Source organism: Phalacrocorax aristotelis, chromosome Z, assembly GCF_949628215.1.
Source record: "Phalacrocorax aristotelis chromosome Z, bGulAri2.1, whole genome shotgun sequence".
In the NCBI taxonomy this organism is placed as follows: Eukaryota; Metazoa; Chordata; class Aves; order Suliformes; family Phalacrocoracidae; genus Phalacrocorax; species Phalacrocorax aristotelis.
Window position 1 is genome coordinate 68,377,918 of NC_134311.1, and position 22,770 is coordinate 68,400,687.

Consider the following 22,770-nt stretch of genomic DNA (forward strand, 5'->3'; position numbering starts at 1 on the left):
AAGATGAAAAACTACCTTACTCTAAAAAATAGTAGAGATGTTCTGTCAAATTAAATGGGTCACTGTGGTACAAGAAACAAAACATTATAGGAACCACAAGTTTGAAATGGAAAAAAAGATGAGCTGAATTCCCAAGTGGTTATGTCTCACCTGTCCTCTTATGAACAGTGTTCCTGGAGACAGGTTGTGGCCTTCATCTTCGGAAATATCTGTTTGTCAAAACGACGTGTACTTTCAGATTTAGAAATTAATTACTTACTGTGGAAGCTTTGTGCAAAAAAAACCATTGCACTGGAATAACCACAGATACCTTCAAATACATTTCTGCTGACACTGCAAGTCAATCATGTTTTGAAGAATATCCATCCTGAAAACAGATATGCTTGGAAGCTGAGCAAGTGTTAGGGACAGCAGCTGGATGAGGGGAGCTGTATTAAAGAAGCATCTCCATTCTTCCATTTAACCTGAAATCTTTCCAAAACAGCAGCCAGAACACCATTAGTGCTGACATCTCCGATGTTCCTGCTTTCTTGCAAACCTGATGACTGCCTTAAACCCCAGATCAAACTCTTTCAACAAATTAGTATAATAGGATGACAGCCTAAAAATTTCTAGAAGTGCTTGTCCTAGCAAGCTGAAATGGGCCTTTTCTAAACATCTAAGGTAAGAAGTCTAAATAATAACCATTTGCATGGTTGCTAAGCTTCATTTTAGCAGAATAGTAACAGCCTACTCTATTAATACTGTTTGGTAGACTCTCAAATCCAGAGATTTCTGAATGATCTTGGATGATCTAAAAGACACAACAGATAAATTATCACTTCCCCATTTACATCTTGTAAGGGATTCAGTGGACGCTTCATATCCAAGATGGTTAAAAGTGAATGGACTCCGTTTCAGAACCACAAAGATGATTGATCTTCTAATGCTGAATTCTGGATGAACCATTTCGATTACTCCAGTAGAAACTTTCTTTTTTTAAAGCACAACGGTAGAACTTTGTATTTTAAAGCTCTTACACTCCTCAGAGATTACTGGGATATGCCTCTACTAATTTGAAATACCACTTATTTGAACTATTTAAATCAGCAATGAATAAATTTAAACCAAATATATCAGTCCTAAGCAGTTATTACTTATTGTCAAACTTTCAATTTTTTAACAACACAGAGACAAGTCAGCCAGAGGCCAATTACAAGCTTACCTTATTTAAGCTAACAGTCAAGATTAGGAATTTTCAACAGGTAACATATAAATATCCATCTAAATAACAAATCTATGTTTACTGACAACTGTTTCCTTAGTTATTTTTCACAGATGTCTTCAAAGCTGTCCAAGAGCCCTGTCCCCCAACCAACAGTGTTTTGTAGACCACAAGAATCTAAACCAATCAATCTACTCTGGGTACAAGGAATGTTTAGAATTACTTTAATGGTACTCATGGATGACCTGTCAGTGGAGTGAGGGCAAATATCCATTCTTATCTTTCCGCTCCTCCAGGAACATTCAGCATTACTGACCATGAGAGTCTGCTCTCACCTGGCCTCCCACCAAAGCCAACAAAGAGTTGAATAATGAAGGACAGCTATTCTCATCAGCAGAAGAGACTCCCACAATACTAGCTCCTCCCCTTGAAGGAGAGACCCAGCATACACAGGTCAAAAATTCTATTCTCACTGCTTGCTTCCTTACAGAAGAAACTAAGGAAGTACAGTCATGATCCTGGTATAAGAAGCTTTACAGAACACAACGTAATTCCAAAGGCTCCAAATTAGAGACCAAATGGCTTCTAGCTGCTGCAGTTCAGCGGAAGGGATTGCTGAGAAAGAGACACAGCTGCTAGTTCTTAGCAATCCATTAAAAGACCTTATCAAACTTGTGGTCACTGTGCAAAAAGGACAAAACACAAAAAGACTACAGGAGTCTTTGACATGCCTTAGTGTGTAGCAGACTTCAGATCTTTGTTTTGGTAAAATTTTTCTTGCTCTCTTAAATATAACAACAAAATCAGTGTAACTGGAGAATGAAATATGATCTTATGAAGTTTTCTACTTAAGGATGTCTGGTAACTCATTATTCCCTGTCAGCTATAGTAACATTCCACTAGAAAATAACAAGAATTGAACTACAGAAAAGTATAATAGGGCATCTACACTTTTTTAGAGATTGGATGCTGTAACTTAACCTCCCTGAATTTTATATTGCTTTTACGAACAATATGATTTATTTATGAGATAGATTTTTTTGACACAAATGCTGGGTTTTATCCATGTGATTGCTTTGTGAAGACTTGTAATTTTGTAAACTCAGTTGTTAAGATATCTGAGCAAAACCTGAAGTGCAATTACTTTGAAATACACAATGCAGCACCTCATTTCACACAAAAAATGCAACACACTAAGAGTAGACTTAATGAAAACTACTTATTTTATGTATCACTTACAGATTAACATATCCAATTAGTTTTTAATTCATTTATATAAACAGCAAACTTTAGAAATAAGCAATGAGTTTGAAATCTCCCTTCCAGATGTTGATTTTATTCTGAGATCATGCCTTGCACTCAAAAATATCTTCAATTAACTAGATCCAGTAACATCTGTACTGCATGATAATGAAAAGAAAGTCTCTGTCTTCTTAGGTTGGTGTCAGAGTGAACTTACTGACTATGAACTGTAGAAATGCTGTGCTTAAACTCTTAGTAAGGTTTATTAATGATGCATGCCATTTCTTTATCAAGACTTAAATGCATAATAGACAAGTGACTGTCTCGGAACAAAATAAACTCATTTTTGGGTAAGTAATGTTACAAATCCTCCCATCCATCTAACAGGTACAATCAAGGGCATGCACTACATGCAAGTAATATTTAATTTTCTAATCTTAGTTTACACTATGGATAAAAAAAGATAGACTTCTTACCAAACTGCTAGGTTTTAGTTATTTTCTACGCCTGCTTATAAGAGCAGGCTTCTGTGCTGCCCTACGTAAAGCACAACCTGGGATAAACAGGGGAGTTTAATTTCATGTTACACACACGCACCAAAATAAATGCCATTAAAAAAATATGCCTCTACTCTTTTTTAAAAAAAATTAAGTGTTCTTCATTCTTTATAAAAAACATAAGAGAAAGTAGTTTTTCCTAGATAGATGGAAACATTGCAACACTTCATTGCAATTTTCTCTAGACAGAAGAGGAATTTCTTCCCCTTACTTTTCTTAAAACACTTCTGAACACACACACACACACACACACACGCACGCGCACGCGCGCACACACACACGCACACACACACTATAAAAGTCATCTCTAGGAACTGGAGGTTGCAAAGCTGCTTTTTCTTGGGAAAGCTATATGAGATGCCAGTTTCATCCACTACGTCACACTATGAAATGCAGACCTAATAAAAGTTTGTATACACTAAGTACATGATACCTAACTCTCATGTTGTCCTACTACACAGAGACACAATCATTTATATTTTACACTCTCTCATTTCACCTCCTGGTATTAGTGACTGTCATCTTCTGCAAGATTACTATACAAATCACTACACTTGTAGCTCCATTTTTAAGGAAATAAACCCCCTATAACATATTTTTGGAAATGAATGCTAGTATACTGGTTATAATTACACATTCTGTCATTTAATTCATTCCCTAGATAAAATTAGATGTAAACAAACTATTCATTCTTAATAGCGTTCTTCTATTAGTTTCCTCTTTGGGGAATTTTTTGGGGGAGATGGGTAACAGGGAGAAAGGGAGAGGAGCTGGATAAGAACTTAAAATGTAAGAGAAAAAGGTTACTTACCTATAACTGTAGTTTTGAGAGTTTTGCTCCGGCAGATTCACACTCTTGGGATGTGTGTCTCTGCTGTTATGGGCTTGGAACGGACTAAAAAAAGAAGGGCCCACAGCAGGCATCCAAATGCCCCCTAACTGATCCCATTATTGGAAATAAAGTTATTACAGCTTCACTTCTTCCTAATTCAAAGAATCCACAGTAAGATTCCACAGAAGTGGGTAAATGGATCCTCAGAGGTAAAATATATAGGGAAGAAAAACCACAGGTATGAGTAGGTTTGTCTCGTTTGAAAAATGCTTCTAATGCTTTTAAGTTTAAAAAAAAAATAGCCTCTCAATAAAATAGTTAGTGATTAATGATTTCATTACTCTTCTCACAAACTCCAGAGAACTGTGCCTTTTACAAATAAAAGTAGAACTCCTTAACCTGTTAAGACAGCTGCATTATATAAAAGTGTCTTTGAAGTACGCTAAAATCTAACAGTGAACACACAATACGGTACAGAAGAGCTCAAATGAAAATTTAGCAACTCTGAATGAATAACTAAAGCAATATGAAAAAGAGTCTCTGAAAAAATATGGGTTACTTTCTGTTTTTTCAAGTAATTTCCAATATTATCTTCTCTTTTCCCTTTCCTAGAAGACTCAGAGCTCCTTTTAACATTAATATCGTAAATATTTTTGATTCACAGTATTTAGGGCTTTTATAAATACATGAGAGATCTTGAGGTATAAACCTTGAATCTGAAAATTAATTCAGTAGCAGCTCTAAAACTTGAAGAACAAGAAGAACTTAATATAATATTCTTGGAAAGGTTTAGACTGAAAGTGACTGACTAGCTTTGAACTACTTGATTACACACAACAATAACCTACTTGTATTTCAACAGTGGCAAGGCATGAATTAATGCAAGCAACTGAGGTTACCAAAATGAAATTTCTTCCTCAATATCCCCCCGCCCCTGCGCAAGGAAAAAAAGATTCCTGAGAAGAACAGAAGTTCCTGGGACATAATTTTCTAAAACTCAACCGGATTTCCTTTACTTTCTTGGAGTAGTCAACTTCAGAACATGAACAAAGCACAACTCCAGTTAAGTCAACAAAATAGGTTCAGAATATGGACCTCGACTTGTTTCAGAAGTATTCAACAGCACCAAGTAGCACAGGAAATGTGACTACTGACTGTGATTAGAAGGTAAGAAAGTGTGTGTGAAACTTCATTACCTTTCTAAAGAAACTGTATCATCAAAAGATCACAGTGCACCTAAGCAGAGGATGGTTCACTTGTTGATTGTTGTGGAAAAAGATAACCCCTTTCTGCATTAGCCCCTCTGAATCACTTTTTTCCCCACTCAGATAATCTGAGTCTTGAGAAATAATAGCTGGATCTATCTGTAATACTACACACCCTTTCAAAAGAGAAGATAGGATCTAGTATTGATTGACAACTTGTATCTGATGAGGGTATGTATAGAGGCCATTGTGAGGGGGGCAATGGGAACTGAAGACCTGAGGTATGTCATGCTACATGGATTTATTTATTTGTTCTGAGGCTATTAACATAATCGATGTATTAGAATGTAACTTCTGGTGCCAAGTGCCTTAACCTCTGAAATCTCCAACTATTCCTTTCATTACCAGATACAGACAAATTACTTGCAAAATTAACCAATACAGAGAGACTTCCTTGATGGAAAAAGTAGGAAGAGGAGATGGACTCTTGTCGTTCCACATAAAGGACAAGGACGACACCAACTTTTTCAAACTTTGCACCTCTCTATCATGATGAAAAGACTATATAAAATACTTAATCCAAGATCCAAAGAGAGAGAAAGGATAAAATTATTAAAACAGAGCTCTGAAAAGCAGTCAGGTATGAGGCAAAAGGTCTATATTACAAAATCACTCCTTATGCATATCTGACATACATTATGTCAAATCTGCCAGATTTTGCATTAGTGATTTCTGCACTAAGAATTCCTTTTTCAGAAAGCAAAAGCATGACAATCAGGTTCCAGAAAGATATGCTGCTTTTCTGCAAAACCCTATGTTAGTTCCACCTCTGAAACAGGGACTGTGTCCCACGGTTTGGTGGAAGCTGAATATTTTAAGCTTTGTTAGAATTAACAATTTATTACAGAAAGTACAATAATTACCAAAGGCTCCAATCTCCGCTCCCCACCTGTACCAAACATTATAAAAGGACATCAGCATTAAAAAAAAAAAAAAAAAAGACCTTAGCATTGTCTTAGGCAAGTGTAGTAGTTGTATAATTTTTAGCAAGAACATCCTACAAAAATTCTCTGCCTCTTCTCTGGATTAAACAGTTCCACCACACTACTGGTTCCAAGCTTAGAAAGAACATGTCATATCCAGCCAAAGCCTCACTGTTGAAAAGAAAGCATCTGCAAACCTTTGATGAAGCATAGCACTATGGAGATTTCACGTCTGAAAAAAGGACAGAAGAGACCACTAATCTTCCATGAAAACTTACAAAGTAATTTATGGAAGACAACAATGTGTGCTACACAAGAAGTGTAGTGTGACTGATATATATTCCCATGGCTTGATTACAAAAACAGCAAAGATGCTTTCAAACAGATTTTAGCATGTGCTAGCATCCTGAGTAAGTTCTTTAGAGGGACACTTGCTATTGCAAAGCACCAGCTAGCACTATGCATTCCCATTCTAATTAGACTGAGTACTTGCTACAATCACACTATTTTCTTGACATTATGTGATCTGAAGTTACAGTATGTGTACTAAAATGCACAAATGCCAGGTTTTTGCATAAATACAGTAAGCAGCTTTGCAGAAATGAATGACGTATTTAGGAATTATTGGATGTATTTCTAACAGACATATTTCCATAGGAACAATAGAAGAAGCTTCCTCCAGCAGTCACATGAAACCAAACAGCTGTAACTAGAACAATCCCGGAATGTATCAACTTGTAGACATAGTACAAACTTACAAGCAACGGCAAAAGCAGTACCAAAAAAATAAGAACCACCGCTAAAAATCCTTCTACTCCATACTATTCACTCATGGCTGAAACCTCAGCAGCCAAAGTGAAAATAGCTGCTGTCTAGCAGAGGGGCAACTTACCACCAGTGAATAAATGGTAATCATTTGTCCCAATATAAAGGCAGCAACTCTTGCACCTGACTGATAGCAATTAGAGGAACTCAGGAAGAGCTGAGACATACCAGAGGATGCAGGTAGAAGGGAAGCAAAAGGTTGGAATCTTTATTTGGAATGATGGTTACTGAGCGGTGATGAAGGGGACAGATCACATTCTATAAAAATCGCTCCTTTCCCCAAAAGAAACAAATCAGAGTCTGCCCATGGCTATGTAATTATGGTAAACAAACTTTACAACTAATGCTCAACATTTCCTGAAAGCCAGAACAAAAGAGGAAGCATGTTTTAGTCTTCTTCCAAGTGTTTGAAGGGTGCTGTGTACCCTCAAAAATCAGTGCATTTTTCCAGATGCTTCTCAAATAAAACATGCTTGAGATTCTACATAAAGTGTGTGGATATAAAAGTAGCTTTTGAAGTACTAGGACACAAACCACAAGTCCTTCAATATATTTGAAAGTAGTAGAAGAGATTTAAGCAAAGTAACAAACTCCTCATTTCATTAAAATTAAAGACAGTAGAGATTTCTTTGGAGGCGAGCACACATTTTCTCCATATATTCACAAACGTTTCCTGAAAAGACTTTGATTTAGTTACCAAATAAGAAATATCTAAGACGTTAAAATGTTTTACTAATTGCAACAATCACATTTACAAACACACACACACACACTCTCCCCCCCGCCCATCATCTTTAAAAACAGAAAAAAAGAAATCTTTGAATAGGGAGAAAATTTGTGCTCTCTCTGCTGGTTAAAGACCCAAACTGCATGTAAATTCAGTTGCATCAATGCAAGTAGGCCCAGAATTGACCATTTTCACCTATGAACTTCCAAAAGCAGAATTTACACTGTTTTCTACTCTGCAAGATTTTTCTTGGGAGTATCTATATAAGTTAGCATTATACACTAGAAGATTTTTTCTCAGAAGTTAAACACAGCGCAGAGGAAGCTTCTGAAAAATATTTATGTTAACCTATCACTATCTAATTTATAAAATACAACTTATCTTCAAGATTTACATGTGGGCTTTGCATCCACTTTTGAGACTTCTGAAGCCTAAGGCCTTCAAACAAGTTAACAACAGAAAAAAAACCAAAACAAAACCAAACCAAAGAGGATAGATTCAATGAAATCAGTTAAGACAACCAGTGTAGTTTCTGAAGTGAATAGAAAACATTTCAGAGGCTCTTCTGGTTCTGTGCTAGAGACTATATAGATATATGGTAGTTCCCTAAAGCTTGTAATGCCTACATAATAATGAATATCCAGTTGAACAAACATTGGAGACAACATAGTAGTATATATTACCCAATCATTACACTGCCTTTAAAAGAATAGATGTGATTTTAATCTAACACCTCCTTCACATTAGGTTCAAATGGGTATATGAATAGAACTGGGATAAAAGAGTTTTCCTGTATTTTCTTAAATCAGGCAACATGGGTAGTTAATTAATAATTCAACTACCAAAACTTATGACAAATTTTGACTTACGGTGCTGCTGGGATTTTAGAAACTATAAACAATGTCAATTGTACCTCATTCAGTCTCATGGTTCAAAGTAAGAGTACTAAAAGTACCTTAAAAAATAATTTTGAAACACAAGAACTTCACTTTCCATCCATTAAGACCCCAAATAAAGAATACCAGATCTTAAAAATATGCATATATGAGAGATTACAGTTCATTGTTGGAGGGGAATGGAGATGAATGTCGCAGATAAACCTACACTGAGTAAACGGAATTGAACTATGTGACAATGACAGGAAGGGTTTTTTATATATATATATGGGGTTTCTATGCGCATATATATATATTTATATAAATATATAGTGTATACACACACACAATCCTTTTACCTTTATCTTGCACTTCTTTTGAAAATCGCTCCCTTTCAATAGCTGATTCACGTTCTATCCGCTCAATTTCAGCCAATGCATCCAATTCTACTTCATCATATGACGTTATAGTTCCTTGTTGCGAAACCTGTTGCTGTGTCTGTACCACAGGAGTTTGAGGTTGTTTTGCAGCAACTGAAGTGTTCTGTTGTAAAACAGGCACTTGTTGTGCCTGAAGGAAAGCTGTCTGTTCGTGCTGCGGCAAACACTGAGCAGCGTTTAGTGGGCGGTTAACATCCTGTGGAGTAACGGGCGTTTTAGAAGTCTGTCCTGGGTACTGCACATTAAAAGGAATATCACCCTCTGACACACTGCTGTTTTCCAAACCAGAAAGCATATCATCCTGCTGGTCCATATCCGAAGATCTTACACGAGAGAGTCTTAATGTAAGCTTAGTGGAGTCCTTGGAAGGAGAACTAATGATATCATACATTGCAGCTTTTTCAGTCTGGTCTTTTTCATCCTTGCCTAACTTCATTTTCTTTTGTTTCTTTTGCTTTCTTTCTGGAGAATCTAACAATATGTCTGGGGGAACATCTCTAGGTGATGAATAAGGTGGAGGCTGAGATTGTTGGATTAAAGGTTGTCTTGATCCTAGAATAATAATTCAGAAAAACTGAACAGTTATGTTGTTTCATGTTTATATAAATACACACTAAATATAACCTATATAATTTTCACGTGTATTTCTACATATATCTGTGTTCACAAAAGGTCTAAATAAGATTGGTAGGAAGTACATAATTCCTAGATCAAGATGTAATCCAGATAGTTGCAGTGCATTTCCTAGGAATTTTAGCACACCACTGCAGGTAGAGAAGGGATCATTTCAGAGAAGATGGAACAAAAAAAAACCCACCACCAAAAAAGAATAAATAAAAATTGTACCTGCAAGTTCAGAATATCAACTATTAGAAAATGGTCAGTGAAAGCAAGTTGACTACAGAAAAAGGAAAGATCAAAAGATTCTTAATAAGGTCCAGTGATGAAGACTTAATGATCAGTGTATAGGCATTAGCTATTTCAGCCACACATTTTTAATTAAAAAAAATTTAAAATTAAATAAAATCAGAACATACACAACCTCCTTAACTTTTATTCTGAAAATTAATTTTCAATTTTTTAATTATTGTTTTATTTTTGGTAAACTCATTCCAACCTCCCCAGTTATTACTGTCTGGAAAACACTAATTGTCTTAAGGCATTTTCCTACCATTCCCTGCCTTATCTCTCCCCCCTCCCCACTTTTCCTTTTTTTTAAAATGTATGAACTGTTACTTTTACATGCACTTATTCCGGGCTTTGAGTGTATCTAGAGAAATTTTTAAAAGAGGACATTTTTAGTTAAAAACATTCTCCAATTAATCACATTTAAATTTTTTGTTCATCAAATTAAACCAGCTCCCCATGACTGTTATCCCAGAAAAAAAAAAGCTTTGAAAATCAGAGGAGATTCTCAACCTGTCCCAATTATAATTTTGAGCTCAATTTTTTGCTTAAAAAGGAATACTGGTGTGGCAGGGGTGGGGGAAGAAAAACCTATGGGATGGACCAGTAGGGCCAGCCTCCTCTTGTTAAAGCAGATATTTATCAGATTCTATTCATCCACTGGGAAATACTGATCTTCATAAAGCAGTGACTGAGATTACTATTAGTCATTCTGGCTCAGGTCATCACAGGTCAGTACTTCTAACAACAATCAAAACTGAATTGGAATACAGGTCCCTACGTGCTTCGTTCAATAAACACCACTAAACAAGAAAGCAGCTTTTTTCCATAACTTAAATTTCTACCAGATATTTTAAGAAACATTAAAAATTATTAAGCAATGTACTGACCTGTAGATGGAAAAAAAAATTGGATACCTCTAGCAAAGCTTCAATTCACACAAAAGAAGTACACAGACTGCTATACTGATTTTCTCTCCCTAGGACATTCTGTGAGAAGCTCTGTAACTTCTGTATATAAAGAGCAGGGTATGAAATGGGTTTATCTTAACCCTCCTTGACCATAACTAACAACTCTATATTCTGCCAATATCATCTACAATGTTGGGAAGCCCTATTCTCAAGATCTTTCCACTACTTCACCTCCCCGCCTCAAATTAGACACCACACTCAAACACCAGTACTGAATTCCTGGCTACACCCTATGAAGATCTCTCGCTTGCCTTTCACCACAGATTCCTACTCTTGTGATGTTCCTGCCCTGCAATTACTGTCTCTTTTAGTAATTTACAAGATTGTCTTAGTGTAATGTATAGCAGAAATCATTAGCTACCCATTTCATTTATGGTAATGACTACCACTGAGGAAATACAAAATGCATTTTTATTTCTACAAATATTAGAGGCAGCTCAGAACTTTTCAGAGAGATCTTACTGACATATTAGTCTTCAATTATGTCCTAAATGAACACTTCTGAAGTTGCAACAATGAAACATTTACTGTTTTTCACAGTTACACTTCAAATAGAGGCCACGGATTTGGTTCTTCCTTATCCTAAACTTTTAAGTAAACATGACAAGATTGTCTGATCTGATATTTGTCATGATGAAAAATAACACTGCAGCAACAGATAACATGGTTCTTTTTATCTTTGGGTAGACTTGAGGAGGTCAGAAGGATTTCATTGCATTCCATTGAACATACTTAGAATCCAGTAAATGAAGAAACAAAAGTAAAGTTTTCCCTCTCCTAGGCAGCACTACGAATAGTTATTTGAAAGTATCTTCCTCCTGAAGGAAATCCCTGAAAGGTGTTGATAGTAAGGCCTGTCTGCTACATTTTAAGAGTACATGTTCTGGCAAGAACTTCACATTTTTCTGAGATATGTAATGATGGAAACAAGGAGGCTTTGAAGCTACAATGCCTATGTGTTGAGGTGAAAAGAAATTAAAAAAGATGAAGCTTTCTGGAACAGTTTCATTCTACCACAGACATTAGCAGTTTTGAACAGGCATCACACACTGAACATGTACCACATTCTGTTGGATGCTGAGACTTCAGACAAAACATTATACAGACAGAGTTGTGCCTATTACTGTTGAAGTCAGTCTGGAATATTTCCTGTGGGAGAAGGCTTGAGCTTTATATGTCTGAGAACAAAGCTCTTACAAGTCTTGCTGATACCAGAAGAGATGTTTTTGTGGAAAGAGTACATAGGCAGGCAGGTATGATCTATTTGCTGAACTAGTCAAGATTCCAAGGGTGAGAAGGCTTGTTCTACAAAATGCTGTCATTGCTGTAAATCATACAATGGTTTTTGGAAATGATCTTTGGGAATGAACTGAATTTCAGAATATTCTTTTAGAACAGAAAAATATGTAGGCAGCTTTTGAGTCTAAACTGAAGTCTGTGTAGTAATTCAGGAGAAAAAAATTCTGATTTTCTGTAGTTGATCTTCTATAGTATCAATAAAAGAATTTTGTGCAATCTGCTTTTATATGGCAGGAATAATGTAAAACTTATGAGGTAAAAAGAGACTGTCTACTGATTTGGGAAGATCATTATATTATTGCTGAACAGCAAATACTGATGGTCAAGGAGATAACACCAAGTGTAGCTGAGAAGCAGTTAACATCGATAGGAAATGAGGCTCCTAGAGAAAACAAATACACCCATCAACAATACCCCCATAGTCTTTCAGTAACAGTCATCTTGACCACCCATGGTAATCCTGGGAGTGGTTCTCTAAATTAATTAGTTTTCCTACTGATTCCTAGTGGTAGATGGCACTGGTATGGGAAAAGTTTCATCAACCGCTGTAGCAATTTGTAAACACCTTTTTTTCTGTGACTTTTAACTGATAATTATCAAATTCTTCACAATGCAAGCAACTATAAAATTCATTGCATTGACAGTGACTTAGCCTTCTTAAAAATGTGAAGTTTCAAAACCACTTCTTGTTTGTTTACTCCTGGAATGGCTTTGCTTGCTGACTGTGCATCAGTAACTTGGGTAGCAAACAAATAACCGTCTGTCCAGAAGACTCTGCACATCACTGACATCTCTATTTTAAGGTTTTTGTCTGCACACTTTCTAATCACACCACAGTACTTGCATCTTATTTAAGCATTCATTATATTTTCTCTGATCATCTCTGAGCCTCTTCATAGAAAGACCACTTGCCTTTCAAAACTGATGCACCAAAGTCACACCACTGATCAGTCTCTGTTGTGAACCACATGGTTAAAAAGCAACTATTAAGGTTACCAGGAACTAGGATTCATATATTCTATAGAATTTTAAAGAATTATTAGCTTTTCAGCTGCACACCTTCCAAAGGGTTATTCAAAACAGTATCTTCATACTCCTTTAACGCTTTTGCAGGTAAAGTTTCCCATATGTTGACAGAAAGTCTTTCAGTCATCCAACATCCTCTTTAGCCAAAAGTATCATTCTCTATGCATGAAAACTGGAAAAAAACTGCTACCGAACAAATGAAGACTAATGTCTAATACTTAGTTCATAGCACATAGGAGAGAAACTTCAGGAACATTCAAGTGCTACGCCTTTTTAAATCCATAGCAAAGTGATCCTCAAGACTCCAGGAACATTGTTTAAGTGGATACCAAATTGTTGTACAAACCTGGACACGGCATTCCAGACTTTTTACTGGAAAAGTGTTTGGAAAGAGAGGCTTTAAGGAATGCATATGTGCTACATGTGGATTATTAGACTTTACATATAAGTAATTATACAGTAAATAAATTCCTAAAGGCAGAAGCTGGAGAGGAGAAAAGAACCAGAGTGTCCATATTGCATTCATACTGATGTTTGTTGGAGGAGCTAAGAAACTGTTGATGACAGAACCTGAGGAACACACTACCACCAAAAGATTTTAAGAGACTGCAGTTACAACATGTAAGTGGAAGCATCTCATTTTTTTAATTTAATATGTTCCTATTTACCCCCTTGACATAAATGGAATGTTTTCATGAAAATGGAATCAGACAAATTCACCCTGGAACTATGGCTAAACCAATCTCAGAATGGGTAATAATCATCTTGAGAATCTGTGCCTCCAGCAGACTCAAAAAGGCTAAAACAGTCCCTTCAACAGGTTGGTAAAGGACTGCCCAGAGTATTATACATTGTCTGTATGAATTAAGTACATATTAGAAGAACAATTTTTCTGTAAGGATTGAGATGATAATAAAGAGGTAGTATTCTAAAGTAGATTTCATAAGTATCATCAAATCAAAATAATTTTGTTCTGTAAAGCAGTAGATCGTGTGGATTAAAGAGAACTGAGTGCCATATTTGGACTTCAGCACGGCTTTGCTTCTCATAAAAATTTCACTAACAAACTGAGGAAGTATGATCTAGACAAAAACACTGTAAGATTGCAGTGTACCCTATTGCAAAACTGTGTCCATAGACTATCAGTTGTTCTTGGTAAAAATGGATGAAGGGAGTATAGGTGAACAAGTCCAGCATTCCAGAGCACTGTCTTAAGAACACTAGTTTAAAATATTTGTCATTAATAACTTCTCATGTAACAGAATTAGACAGTATTTGATTAATCTGAAGATTATAACAGCTTTTGATGTTGAGTCTTTGAGAAGCCCACAATTGCCCCTAAAAACAGAATGAAAAATTACAGCTTTCTTGACTAATTTGAATAACCTTTTCAAACAAAAGAAATTCAGTGAGAAGAATCACAAATTTCTAATTCATCCATCAAAGAGAAATTGTAACAACATGAGAGGAAGAGAGATAAGCTCTACAGAAAGACAGCAATATGTTTAAAACAACTTGCAATACGCATGTAAGTTATCAGTAAAGAGCAGCTATACTGTCATATACAACAGTAGTATCATCCAAAGTTGTCTACAGTACTTTTCTAACTACTCATCTTTCTAAGTCTTCAAATAAGAGTTGTACCTATGACTTAGGACAGTGCAACATCACCAAAAATGCAGAGCGATTAGAATTCAGATAAAAACACCAAAGACTATTAGAAGCTCAGAAATTATGACTTAAGTAAAGATGACAGAAACCATGTTGTTCAGTCTGTAGAAGATTAGATTAGTACGAGACATTATAATATTCTTTGATATGTAAATGACGTTTAAAAAAAGGATGTGAATTGGTTTTCCTTGCCCGTTGGAAAGAAGTTGAGAAGCCATGCCTAGCTGCAACAAAAGTGATTCAGGATAAGCACTAGGACAAAAGCTTTCTAGCACTAAGAATCTGAACACGATGCATGGCAAGAGTAAGGGAACTCCACTACTGATATTTTTTTAAATAATAATAATAACAAAAAAAAAAAAAAGGAAGTTAGTGGGAGTGATACTGGTACAGCTCATCCAACATGAGGGTGAGAAAATGAGAAGCCCCCAAGTCCTTTCCTGCTGTATTTTCTAAAATCACTTCATTTTCCTCCGGAAAGCTTCCCAAGTTTTGTACTAGATATAAATAAATTATTACTTATTTTGATTAACAGACAATGTTGACATTCATTTTCAAAGAGCACAAATTAATTTAAAATTCAAACTTAAAGGGACAGCATATGAGACAAAGAAGAACATTAAGGACATTGTATTCACTTTCTACATACTCTTTCAATAGTTTTCATGGAAGGGTCCCACTACTTTCTGAAAAGCTTCAAATGCCTCATGAAAAACTCAGCTTTGGCTGTTCTAGCTTAGAACTGCTGTATTCAGAAGCATTCTTGCATAAAAAGTTAAGACTTCAGGACAGAAGCAAGAATGAATGCTTATTTTGGCCCTGTCAGAAAAAATCTAAGCATATTTAGTATATTTCTTCCACCTTTCTCTTGAAGTAGAGAGGGTGAGATGATAATTTTTCTTAACAAGTACCTTTGAGAACAGTGAAGTCTATACTATATATTTGAGAAGATTCCTAATTCTTCTTGGCACCCACTATATATCCAGAGACCAAGTGCAGAGGAATCTCTCCGGAGAAGTCCTACAAATCCCTAAGAAAATAAAAGTAATCTTTCCAAATTATTTAGAAAGTAATCCAATACCCGCTAACAGTTTCTGGAGGTATACAACTTATTTCTGGAAAAGAGGGAAAATTTATATAGTTTCGTAATGGTTGTTGCTAGTTCTTACAGATGTTTTCCCAGGAGTTTAGGAAACTGTATGGAAACAGGACTGTAAATTATATGAACTTTTCTCTTTGGAAAGCAATGGACTAAAAACATTGTGGCAGGCTTTCCTTTATACAGAACTTTAGGAGTTGTCTTTAAAAAACCAAAATCTTTCCTGAGGTTCTAGAGAAGTGGGAAAGTGGAACAAATGGATAAAGGATTTTGATAAGTAATTGATATGGTGTAATGGAACCCACAGCATATTTTATGAGATCAACAAAAGGAAAATATTCCATGTTAATTCTTCATAGATGAATTCTTGGAAATGAATTTTTTAAGAAAGTAGATGTGGTAACAGATGATAGTATGAAAGCAGAGCCATTATTCTGTTTGCATAGCCAAAAATTAAAAATTTACATAAAAAAAGAAACTATAAAGACCAGCCTAGAACTTCTAGATAAAACTTCAGCTGCCCTGGTACCTCTACTGGAGCAGAAGTGAAGCAAAAATTTCTGTAACAGAGAAATTTTACTCCACTGAGTAAGGGACTCACCAATCAAAATAACAAATATAAACTTCTGCCATCTCTCAAACATTTGCCTGAGTTGCAAACAAAACTTCTTCCTCATTCAGATCTGTCAGACAGCTATGTTCAGTCTTAAAGTAATTCAAGACTGTGCAACGCATTCTCCAAGTCTCCAGAAGACCTTGTACTTCCGTGCCAAAACTACAGAAATGCAGTCTGTACCTGTACGTTCAGTAATTGCCTTAAGTTTCTATGTTACATAAGAAAGCTTAGATAACATCCTTCATGAGATCTCTCTCTAGACTTATGATGATTAGTGCCATTCTTTTTGTCCTCCCAAACAAACAATTAAGTATTTTGTTAATTTTCTTTATCAAAGTCTGAGACCTATCAACCAAACTTTCAAGGGCTAATCAGAGTAGCAACAAAAAGCTCAGGACAGACACTTGTGGTTTATCCACCACTGGGAAATTCAACAGCACAACTTTCACTCCAAATCACAGGCCAAAAACTCACTGTCAGGGATCCCATGTTCTAAATAGCACTGTAATTATCCACACCTCTTCCATACATTTCCAAAATACGAGATTAGAGGAAGAAAATGTCCGGCAAGATCCTTGCAACACCAACAACTGGTTCTCTCAATCAGGGTTCATTAATCTTTTTAAGAAGGTAAAACAGTAGCACCATTAGTAACAGTTATTTCAGTTGTGTGCTTTATCAATGGGAAGAGTAAAGCTAACATACAGATAAATAAATCAAAAAGCCCCTCTTGCACTTTTTCAGCCCCTGTAATGCTGAAACATTACAATCTGAACTGTACAATCAGATTGTTGTCAGAAATAATCTGAAACAGTACCCCTTCAAAGAGGGGTTCTGAGACAACCAACTGAAACAGCAGCAACTTAAACCAAAAGATAATTAAAATATTCTTATGGCTAAGAGGTAATCATGTGTTTGAGAGGACGTAGCTTAGATTCACAACATTGTTAAACTGATAAGCTCAACAGAGAAAAGAGCCACATTTAGTCTTCGCCATTTACACAAGTCTTACAACAAGTCCTTTAGCACAAGACCTCCTGAAATACTGATGCTGCTGGCATGCTATTCATGTACTTCTCACTTGCCACTTGAGCCACTTTTCTTCTGTCACTGTTTAACAGAGTATATGCCTACAGAAAATGAACCACAGAGATCATTTAGCAGTCACAGGATCATAAGATAATTCAGTTAAGGAGGGACCTTGGGAGGTCTTTAGTCCATCCTTATGCTCAAAGCAGCATGAGCAAGGCCACGTTATGCAGGACTTTACCCAGCCTGATCTTGAAAACCTTCAAGGACAGAAAAAGCACAGATTCTCTGGGCAAACTTTTGCAATGCTTGACTGCGTTGCAGAATGACTGACTGAAAAAGTTTTTCCTTAGACCTAGTTACAACCTCCCATTTCAATTTAAGTCCATTTTATCTCATCCTTGTTCCACAACACTCAAAAGCTCAACTCAAGGCTTCCTGACAATCTCAGCAGGAAGGCTGCTCTAAGGTCCACCCCTGCCAAAGGCATCTCTTGTCCAGTCTGCACAAGGCCAATACCTTCACCTTCTCTGTAATCTCCCCCATCTCCTCTTCTTCCCCTCCATTTAACCTGACCATCCAGAAACACTTACTTTTGCTTTGGGACTAAAAGAAAGAACTGTTGCATCTTTTTTTGCTACTGCCGTGTAAATATATAAGCACTGAAAAAGTAAATTAGCAAGAATATGCCCAAACCCCTACCTTGCTAAGTCTCGTGCATCTCAGTCATTGCTTCTTAGGGATAATATTAAAAACAGCAGTATGCATTCCAGATTTTAGCATAAAGAATTATTTTGAGCCTATTTTTTTCTGTTCCCTCTCAACTGGCTGACAGTTCACACTATTCCCTTTCCATAGCTGAGGTTTTCAGGCTTCATTTACACTACATGTATTGAGTTCATTGAACTACGTTTAATTTCATGTTCTTAAAATTTCATAATTGCAATTAAGACGAGTGTTGCATGTTAAAACACTTTTGAGCTGGTTAAGAGGTCAATACTCGTAATGCTGCCTTTAAACCATTTCTTATGTAGAGCAACTGAAACCATTCTTATAAAGAATTTAATCCTCATATTGGAAGGTATTTTAAATCCTTCTGTCCTCCATGAACTTGAGCTTTGTTTTGAAGGATGATTAGTCAATTTTCAGACCTTCAGAAATTCCTTCTGGATCAGGACTCAAAATAATTTTGTATCCAAAACATAGTGACATACTCGCTAGCACTATTTGAATACAGAATTCAGGAAGAATAACGAAATACCTCTTTAAACTCTCTTTTTTAAAATTGAGAAAAAATACATTGATAGATATGACTGCTAGACTACCTTTAAGAGTTCCATCACTTCCAGCTGGAGAGCAGACTGACTGTGGTGACCTCAAGGAAAAAGATGCAGCATTCCGTATTGATGGATCGCCATCCTAAAGCGACAATGATAAAAAATTAACATTATGAACATGAACACTTGATAAAGACTGAAATTAGTACATATATTGATAAAAGGGACTGGACAAAAAGTATACAAGAAATACTAGAAAAATATTTATTTACATAAAAATCTTTGTAATTTAGACTATTAGACTACTATACAGGCAATATTCCAAAGCAAAATCAGCCCTAAGAAGAATCTATAACCAGAACGTGCACACATAAATAAATCTATGTACATGTCTTCTAGCTAGATAAGCACTTCAGAATTTAGAACTTTCTGTTACAAGTGGTCATAGTAAAGAGCTGAAGACATCTACACAATAACAGCGGAAAGAAACTGAGCATAAAATGTAGATTTTAAAAACAAACTCACCATTTTTTCACTTAAGCTACCCTTACAGCTTATCTAGAATGCCATCTTACTTTCACAGCTAAACACCATTAACACTATGTATTTATATCCTCCAGCATACACACACCAGGGCTGAACAAAATCTCTAGCACCCCCATTGCAGCAGCCGAGATAGTCTCATGTAAAACACAACTGGAGTGACTTTAGCTTGTTATTTGCCTGTCTCGACAGTTAGATAGGAAACAACAGCAATATGAAGCATTCTCCCAACATGGCAAGCAAGTTCTACTGTCTCCTCAGTTTTGCACAGAACCACCTGCTTCAATGGAATTAATGATTTCTGACAAACTTCTTCATAATATAGTACTAATTACAATGTAATTATGTCCATGCTCTATCTTGAAGAACGTAAATGTGTCTTTTTTACCCCCACACTATCTTAAAATTATATATGAAACCCACTATTCAAATTCCCGTTTTATGTTCTACATGGATTTTTTAATGCTTTCATGGAGCCCTCTGCTGGTCACGAGTATGCTCATTCACCCAGTGCCCTAACTGGATCTAAACTTCTATAGAACAGTATTTCCCATTTTTAGCACTGGTTTTTATACAGTATCTAGGGAATGTTTTGGGAAAGAACAAACTAACAACCTCTGTACCTAGGAGAACACAATTTCTGTAATTATAAACAAATTGCAAAAAGTCCATTTTTTCAAAGAGTAAAGTCGTACAACGGAAGTATCCAAAGAAGTTCTAAGATTATTTAATCTGTTTCCTAATTAAATTGGTTATTTCAGTAGCTAATATTCTATCGTGGCTCCTATTGATGTATCTGAATACACACAGTTCTTTCATATAACTTTTTTTCAAACCTGAATATCTGTCTGATAAATATCTTTTGTCCTTTGGACCAATTTCAACCCAATTGATAGAATGTTAGATGGCTTAACTGTAATTATGTTTTTACATGTCTGTATGAAAAATATCAGCAGCTGGTAGTAAGTTAGAAAACTAAATTGGAATTTCAAGGAGTAAGAAGCCCGCATAGATGGGCAAGTACACACTCCCTCTGACAACAGCCAAACAGCCAATTTAGACATGCATAGTTGTACGCTACACAGTGTACGTGTTACGCTTTGTGAAGCTATGCCTAGTGTGCTTGGGGAAAAGGAAAGAGTTTGAAATTCATGGCTGAAGGTGCTTACAAGTCAAAGAATACAAATCTTTAAGAAACCATATCTCATCAGTTTCACCATCCATGGGCACTTACAAAACAATTGTTACTTTTTTTTTTCCCCTCCCACAGTATAATGAATCTAAAACTGATGCCCATGGTATTAATTACACTTATTTTTGCAACAGTGCTTGCAAGAAGACTTCTTGCCTCATGTGAGGAAAGCCTCATGTGCAAAGAAATCTAATATTCAATAGAAAGAATTGTATCTTAAACTTACATGTTGTTATTTTAAGTCAAAGTGAATCAATTTTCTGATTAGTTACTGATTTATCTACTACACTGAAATTATGGAGCTGATTTTTTTCAAGCCTGACTTATCTTTGGCTTGTAATAAATCTGAAAAAAAACCCAAAATATTGGGAGAAAAAACAAAGCTTAGTAACTTTTATCATATATGTTTCATTAGGACAGGAGAAGCCCTCTACCCATGATTGCCAAGACACAGGCAAAGGCAATTTTTATTAAATGAACTTAACAGACTGACTAGGTAGATGACCTTTTAGGTACACGTCACTCCTACCATAGCTGACAAATTCTGAGAAGGGCTCACTAACACCTTCCTAGTTCACAGCTTCAACAAATGGTGACATGTAAGCACAAACTTATATTCTAGGAATGCTATCAAGTTAATAAAAAAATCATCCACTGATACACAAATCAAGTGTGTGTGTAGTGAGCCTTCAAGGGTGTATTTGCTGATTTTGTAGAATCATATATCGTGAATACACACTACCCTGTAACTATTCACATTTTAATCCAATAAAATGCTAAAACTAAGGAAAAGAATAAAAAATAATTGAAGTTTTTAAGCTTAATGATTTAATAATCCTCATTCATAACTATCTTTGACAAAGGTTACACTGGTTCTGAAAAGGCTGCAACATTATGATTAAGCTTATCATTCATACATAGATGTAGAAGTTTCATTAATCCAAATTCTTCAAACTGTTTTCTGCGAGATACCTACTAAAATCAGCTTTTAAAGGTATAATTACAAATAAAATAAATGTAACACATCTGCTCCATTAAAGAAAATGCACAAAGGGATAAAAGTGCAAGTTTATAATGTTTACTGCTATTTACTTTTAGTAAGTCTCCAATTAAACCAATCAATGAGGGTATGCTTTATGTTTTCATAGTCTGTTTCGAAAGAGTTTAATTTCTAAGATTTCATGAACTAGGATGAGACTGCAGTGCTTGGATCACAAAATTAGAGATGAATATTTTTAAATACTTCCTTTTTAAAAATTATTAAATAAATTATCCTAATACTAAAGTTTTTAAAAAAAACTGTCTTAGCAAAACCAAGATCCTCTCCATAGTGTACCTCTAATATAGCTGGAGTATATAGGTACACTGATGCCAAGAACAGCTTCCTGTTTTGAAGAATATGCGTTGCTGACCAGCCAGAGACTGAGAAAAAAATCTAATGATTGTGTATTCTGATAGATTCTTTCATTACAACACTATCTTGTTTGAGATACTATTTCCTAGCTAATATTTTTAATCAGCATCTTTTCTGCATTTTAAAAAAAAAAGACTAATAAAACTAATCGCTCTCTTGGAGTTCTACTGTATTAATCCTTGCAAGGGATTTAGGAAGCCAGGTGTTAATAGCACACTTGTTGAATACAACACTTTTTTGCTCCCACAAGCTAGTTTAGGAAGACAAAAGTTGCCTACAGTTTTTGTAAGCTAAATAAAATATGCACACAGTAAAAAATAAAAAAAATTTAAAAATGAGGCCTGCTTGCCACCAGGTTTTCATGAAAAAATAAAATTGAAACTTTCATCCACAGGATGAGATGCTCATTAAGAAGAAAACCAATCAGTAGTTCAAAAAAATGTGGGAGAAAGTTTGGCTTTTTCCTTTAGATTCAAGATTTCAGAAGGAATTTCTCCCACATGAAATAAAGTCACTAAGGGAAAACTTCTTAAAAAGAAACCAGGCCGTAAAAGCACATAATAGACCAGTAACAAAAAATGTCCATAGGAATTCTTGCCTTTGACACTACTACTATATTACCCAATAGGTTATTCAAATATGTCAAGTCTAATTGACAGTTTCGGGGACCTTCGGAGAAACAAGTTAACTATACACCTATCTAAAATGCAGTATTGTTTGCATCAACGTATTACTAGAGTAATTGTAGAGACACTCTGCCATTTCTTTAAAGTCACATATGAGATTATGTGAAGATTTTCTACTTTTCCTAATTTAATCAGAATGAATCTGTGATTC

The 22,770-nt window shown here is 35.6% G+C and overlaps 1 protein-coding gene across 8 annotated transcripts in view; it reads right to left on the reverse strand.

The window, feature by feature from the left end:
* NIPBL (NIPBL cohesin loading factor) overlaps window positions 1-22,770 on the reverse strand; it is a 161,277-nt gene that overhangs the window by 64,752 nt on the left and 73,755 nt on the right. For 6 of the 8 annotated variants that reach the window (XM_075079886.1, XM_075079892.1, XM_075079891.1 and 3 more), the window contains 2 exons: window positions 18,833-18,926; window positions 8,810-9,442 (listed from right to left, as the gene is read on the reverse strand). In XM_075079886.1, coding sequence (XP_074935987.1) covers window positions 8,810-9,442; window positions 18,833-18,926 — 727 coding nt within the window. The remainder of the gene's footprint in view (window positions 1-8,809; window positions 9,443-18,832; window positions 18,927-22,770) is intronic. The other 2 variants (XM_075079893.1, XM_075079890.1) reach the window with 1 other exon arrangement.